General features: G+C 43.9%; 1 protein-coding gene across 1 annotated transcript in view; it reads right to left on the bottom strand.

Annotated features, from left to right (window-relative positions):
- Nucleotides 1–392: 392 nt before the first annotated feature.
- ADAMTS18 (ADAM metallopeptidase with thrombospondin type 1 motif 18) overlaps nt 393–6,603 on the bottom strand; it is a gene marked incomplete at both ends in the record, with an annotated part of 157,275 nt that continues 151,064 nt past the window's right edge. Inside the window, one exon of the mRNA XM_079724025.1 lies at nt 393–508. Within this exon, the coding sequence (XP_079580151.1) occupies nt 393–508 (116 nt within the window). The remainder of the gene's footprint in view (nt 509–6,603) is intronic.

Genomic DNA, 6,603 nt, shown 5'->3' with positions numbered 1-6,603 from the left:
ACTGACATGTTGGTCATGGAACCCTCTGAGGTTCACAGGGTGGGGGGGTCTGTCCCAAAGTTAACAAGCGTCTCACTTTGTCACAATTTGTTCTATCTCATTGTAAGTCATCACTTCTTGCGTGTAACAGTGCAAATCAAAGCTGTTCTCTTTTTGTTTTATGTTTTTGTAAATCAGATTTGTCATCGCTTCCCATTTTCAAGTGCTTCTGAGTACCATGTGCATTGGGGAACTGAAAAAGGAGCCTGTCTGTACTTGAGAGTGGGCCCCTCCAACACTGCGGTCAGCTCACACGTGGTGTGCAGTGTTCAGCTTTCGATGGGAACGTGGCTGGTCTCTCTGGAGGTTGCGAGGTAAGACCCTGGCCCTTCCGGGCTGGAAGGGTGTCAAGATCAGCTCTTCCTTGTGCATGACTTGCAGCATTGTTTGCCATAAAATTTGTGGTTGCAGACACCATGCTGAGGAACAAGATGACACCAGCCGAAGAAATCTACACAGGATGGATCCTCTAAGGTGAGAGAACACATGCAGCACGTTAGGATAGGTTCTTAGCCTTTTTCTTAAGGTCAGGGCCTAGAGAACAAAGACTTGGGGTCGACTTGCCTTGTGCCCCTGAGTGGTTCTTACATTATACTTTAGGACTTTGGTGGGAGGGTGGGGAAAGCAGGATTAAGACACCTAAAGGGACTATAACCATTAACAAAATGTAAACAGGTGGGGGGAAAGTGGGTGTTTGAAAAAAGTCATGTCCAGCCTGAGATTAATGTCAGACCCTCCCAAATAACCTGGGGACTACATTTTGCCTCCAAGGGACGTACCCTAGAACAGCACATTAGGGATACCCTGAGGATGTTGTTCAACCACTAGTTCTGCTTCAGAAGGTCTGGGGTGAAGACTGAGATTTTTTTATTTCTAACAAGCACCCCAGGGTTGCTGCTGCTAATCCAGGCATGTTACTTTGGGGAGCAATGAACCTAATATATTGGGAGTCAGAAAACCTGGATTTAAGGCCCAGCTGCGACTTTCTGTGTAGGTTTAAATAAAATCTCATGGCCAATTTGCAAATAAGTGAATTTAAGTCAGCACCAATCTTTTCAAACTTCTTTAGTTCTTTAAGATAACAGACGTGATTATCTATTGGAAGCAGAACATTGGGCATCAAAGGGTTTTACCCAAAAGGGCCTCAGGAGATACAGAAAGCACATGAAGTTGTATGTAAATTTTTCTTTATGTAAACATAAATGCGTGTTTTAGGAGTTAGGGTTCAGTCATTCTACTGGATTCTCAAGGATTTTTTTTTTTTTTTTTGCGGTACCGGGCCTCTCACTGTTGTGGCCTCTCCCGTTGCGGGGCACAGGCTCCGGACGTGCAGGCTCAGTGGCCATGGCTCACAGGCCCAGGCGCTCCGCGGCATGTGGGACCTTCCCGGACCGGGGCATGAACCCGTGTCCCCTGCATCGGCAGGTGGACTCAACCACTGCGCCACCAGGGAAGCCCAAGGATTTTTGACTTCAGAAATATTTAGGGTCTACCCTATACTCTCATTCATAGCTGGAATTTTTTTCTCTATGAAAGCCTTAAGTCACCCTCAACTCACCCAAAACCACACTCTGCCCACAGGCACCCGATCATGTCCCTTCCGAATTCACCCTTCAGTGGCTCCCCTGTGAGCCTTTAGACGTGTCATGAAAGGTTGCCGCTCTTCTGTTTTTCCTGCTTCTCCCAATTTGTATCCTGTCTTCCTGCGATTCAGAACTGCCTACAGTTCCTTCTTCCCTTCCTTAAGACTGGTTCCTCTGCCTAAAACTCCCTTTTACACACGCACTTCACCCCTCATAGTAGCTCCAGGGATCCTTTTAACACAGAAATCCATTCATGTCATGTCTCTGCCCCTAACTCTGCCACTGGATCCCATCCACCCAGAGTGAAAGGTATGGTCCTTACGATGACTGACGAGGCCCTAGGATCTGGTTCCCCTAAGACACCTGAGACACTTCCCCTTCATTTCCCTTAGGTCTTTGCTCAGAGGTCACCGATCAGTAAGGCCTTCTCTGACCACCCTATAAAAACAGCAAGCCCCTTGGCCTCCCAGGAAGGACAAACTATTCCCTCTCTTGCTTTATTTTTCTACACTGGATTTACTGGCATTTATCATATTATGTTTACTAACTATCTGGGTCCTCTCTAGAGTGCAAGATCCTTGAGCAGAGATTTTATCTACTTATTTTCACTGCTTTGTTCCCAACATCTAGTGTCTTCTGAGTAGCTACTCAAAAAGTATTTGTTGAAAAAATAAATTCCCTGTACCTCTCATGGCTGAAACAACCAACTGAAACTATACTAAGTGTCAACTTGGGTGTAAGGACGAAATGGAGCTGTTATTTTCTTTCCAATAAGTCCTGGATATATTTTGGAGGTAGAGTCTAAAGGATTTACTGAAAGGTTGGTAAAGGGTATGAGAGAAAAAGAAGAATCAAGAATGACTCTAGGATTTTGACCTGAGCATCTAGAAGAATGGGGTCATGTTTACTGAAATGGGGACCTCTACAGGAGTGGAGGTAGGGCACCAGGAGACTGGTTTAGGATGTATTGTTAGAGATAGAAGCTAGACATGAGATGAATACTTTGCCTATGGGTCTATTTATACATCTTCAAGTTCAATTATTTTTTAATATATACTTGTACAGTGTCTTATACCCCATTAGCATGTACCCTAATCAATCAGAATGTATGTCTGGATCAGTTTCTATTTAGATTGTAGAGATTATCTTCTTGATGCAGTGGAAATACTGGAGGATAAAAACAGACCACTAAAAGCATGGTCCTAACTGCACTGTTTATCATCACTTACCCCTCTCGAGATAAGAATGGAATTTTGACAGGTATCTGCAGCTTGTGCTATAAGCTAAACGTAAGTCCCGAAGCAGACGAGGGGTCTTACTATGCTATCAGTATAAGTGCTGTGCTGGGTTACAGTTACCATGATCATTACTAGTAGCTTGTTATTCGAGCTTCTCGTATGAGTCAGGTATTTTATTTACACTATTAAGGACGACCCTAGAGTGAGCTTCACATCTTACATGCAAACAACTGACAAATATTTTTGGCTTCATCTTCAAAATACACTCAGCATCCAGCCACTCCCACACCTGCGACTGCCCCAGTGGAAACTCGTCCCCTTGCTGGACTGTCGGAGCTGCCTTCTGCAAAGAGCAGACAAGTCCTCGTTCTGTTCTAGGTCCCCTGCCCTCTTCTCAGTATAAGTGCCAGTGAGCCTCCAAGTCAGATCCACCTGCACTTCTGCTCTAAGTTCTCTGTTGCCTTCCGTCTAACTCAGAGTTTTATCTGAGGTCCTTATAGTAACTTACAGGGCCTCCAGGACCACTTTTAGCTCATTGCTTAACCCCCCTTCACTGTATTCATCCTACTCCAGGTGTCTTGCTGTCCTGCCTTGATCAGATTTACGTATTCCTGCCTCAGGGCCTTTGCATTTGCTGTTCCCTCTGCCAGGAACACTCTCCTTCTAGATGCATACATAGCTCACCTTCCTTTAGGTCATCTTTAGGTCTCTGTTTAAATATCGCATTATCAAAGTGGCCTTGCCTGACTATTCTATCTAAACTGGTTTTCCTACCACCTCTTCAACCCCAATTATTCTCTTGTCGTACACTCTTCTTCAGTTTTATTCTCTGCTACTTTATCATACAACATTGTACATTAATTGGTTGGTTGGTTGTCTGTTTCCAGGTATAAAGGTGAAACTGCCCATTTTGTTCCCTGCTCTATCTACAATCAGACATCAGAACAGTTCCTGGTTCCCAGTAAGCACTAAACAGGTAAGTATTAAGAACTGAATTACCTTATATAACTCTCGGTAACCTTTTAAGGTAAGCATTATTTCTCCATTTTATAAATAGTTCAGAAAGTTTAAAACCTTGTCCATGTCCACACAGTAAGTGGCACAATGTGGACTCAAATCCATTTCCCCCATTATTAATAGATGCATGTTTTATTAAAGGTATAAAGACCAAAGATTTGTAACTTTAATAATCCAGATTCTTATTTTAAATTCACCAACATTATTTATTTATTTATTCTTTTTTTTTTTCTTTTTAACATCTTTATTGGAGTATAATTGCTTTAAAATGGTGTGTTAGTTTCTGCTTTATAACAAAGTGAATCAGTTATACATATACATATGTTCCCATATCTCTTCCCTCTTGCGTCTCCCTCCCTCCCTATCCCACCCCTCTAGGTGGTCACAGAGCACCGAGCTGATCTCCCTTTGCTATGCGGCTGCTTCCCACTAGCTATCTATTTTATATCAATCCATTTTTATGAATCCAGAGTCCTCGCTCCTTTCATTGTACAGTGCTGCCCACGCATCCCCCTCCTGACTTGAAGACGTGAGGACTTCCATGAGGAGTAGCTTGTTAGTATTGTGTGTCTAGTCACCTCCAACTTCATCTCACTAGTCTGCAGTCCAGGCATCTTCCAGACTGTTACCAGTTACAGGGCAGTGTGACCAACAAGTGTCTGGTGGTTACAGCCCAGGGCTTCGCTCTTTTCTGAATAAGGCTTACACATAAAATATGTGTAATACCAAGTCATAGGGTTGGTCCCCAAAGTGGAGATCCAATGAATACATCCAGGTAAAGCATCCCACAGTGATGATGGTATGAGGTGAATGCCCTAGACCGGCTGCCAGTATGGTGGGGAGTGTGAGGGATGTCACACCTGCTTGGCTGTCCTGGAAGACAGGATGGAGGAAACATCTGCTCTGGGGTCCAGTATGAGTTACTGCAATGCCTCAAAACTTCCAGCTGACTGTCAGTTCCTTGAGGACAAGGCTGTATCTCTGAAACTCTCACAGTGCCTAGCAGAGTACCCAGCCCCCACAGGGGTCTCAGAGAAGATTCAGAGAACTGAAACCTCTTCCCTGTATCCCCACGGGAATGCTTACTGCCCACTCACAGTTCCTGAAAACTCAGGGCCGAAAATACACTCAAATCACTTCCCCCAGTGGGCATCCAGCCAGCAACATAAGAAGGAAGACTTCTGGGCAGTAGTGTGTGCATGCCACCCTCCTTACCTTGGGGATGGGAATGGGAGAACTGAGAGGAAATCTCCAACTTAGTAAGACTATAGCCCGTGTTTTTGGCCAGGAAGAAACACCTGGGCTTGTGTCCTTCATATTTGCCTTCTCATTTGACTCCTCTTTCTAAAAGGAGACCTGACTCAGTCAAGAGGCATGGAGAGAAGTCCATCTTCTAGGAAGCCTTTTCCTCCTTTTTCACTTCACACCATCCCTGCAAACCAGCTAGAGCTCACCGCCGTCACAACGCTAGGGATGTTCCACCTGTTTTATTTGCTGTGGTGTCTTTCTCCTCTTTTGAGACACTGAGCTCCCTGTGGCTTAAGAACAAGACCCTGCCATGTTCTTTTATCCCTAGAAGAGTGCTAAAGGTAAAACAATAGTACTTAACACACAGTCTTTTATTTATACACTCCTGTATTTGTTCATTTAACATGTGTTGAGCACCTACTGTGTGCCATGTGTGGTGATGGGTGCATAAAATAATAAACATCAATAGCTTCCCCCCGCCTTGTCCCTAGCATGCCCCTTGACTCTCCCCACCTCACAGTCCTGCCCAGGAACTACGTACTTTTGAGTATTTTCAGGATTGGCCATTGGCCTTTGGCCTTTCTGAAAGTACTGAGGGGGCATGCCCTTTATTTGTGGCCTTTCCAGGCTGAGCCTTTGTACGTGTGGGTTTGTCTGTGGCCAACTGACTAAAGGGTGAAAGTGAAAAATCACCGATGGTGAGGAAAGGAGTCGTCAGTCTGGGAGTATATGACCACTTGCTTCTTCCCCTATAAGCTTTCTGCTGAGAAAGGCTGCAGGTTTGTAGGATTCTGGCATTGCCTTAGAGGTGATCTGGCTCTGAACAACTGCTATATTATTGGTTTTCTTATCTTGTGCAAACCTCAGATAAGAAAGGAGAAAGAGCAGAGGAGAGAAAATTGATGCCTGGAGCTAAGGCTATAAGAAGGAGATAAACAACAACATCAATTTAGAGATGGGAAGTGGTATGGACAGTGAAGAGGAAGTGAGTAACAGGCCTGAACCTGATTCACCGCAAATTGGAAAACCTGGGGTAAGAGATTGGACAGTTTTCAAAAAGCTGTGATTGGATAAAGAGAAAACTCAGCAGGTACACGATGGAAAATGATTCTTGGGCACAAGGAAATCTGATTAGGCTGAAGAAATATTTCCTGGTGTTTGTCAGATTACTTTAAGATACGATGGACTAGTGAAGAACAATATGGTTCACTCAGACAAGTGAATTTCCCATTTTTCCATCAGCACTCACTGTACTTCATTTGACCTAACTTGAACCAAAAAAAAAACATTCAAGGTGTAGTGCTAGGATAATGCAAATTCACTGCAATTGTAATTTATCTGTCGCCTCAATTAAAATGTAAGTTCCTAGAGGGCAATTCTTGTTCACACTTGCATTCCGGTGGACCTGCATAATCTCTGGCATACGGTGGTTACTTTGTTCAACTTTTTTTTTCTTTCTTTTTTTAAATGTAATTCTT

This window comes from Hyperoodon ampullatus, assembly GCF_949752795.1.
Source record: "Hyperoodon ampullatus genome assembly, chromosome: 18".
Classification (NCBI taxonomy): domain Eukaryota; kingdom Metazoa; phylum Chordata; class Mammalia; order Artiodactyla; family Ziphiidae; genus Hyperoodon; species Hyperoodon ampullatus.
The sequence above is the reverse complement of the archived record's forward strand: the minus strand, read 5'-3'. Positions and strand labels throughout refer to the sequence as shown.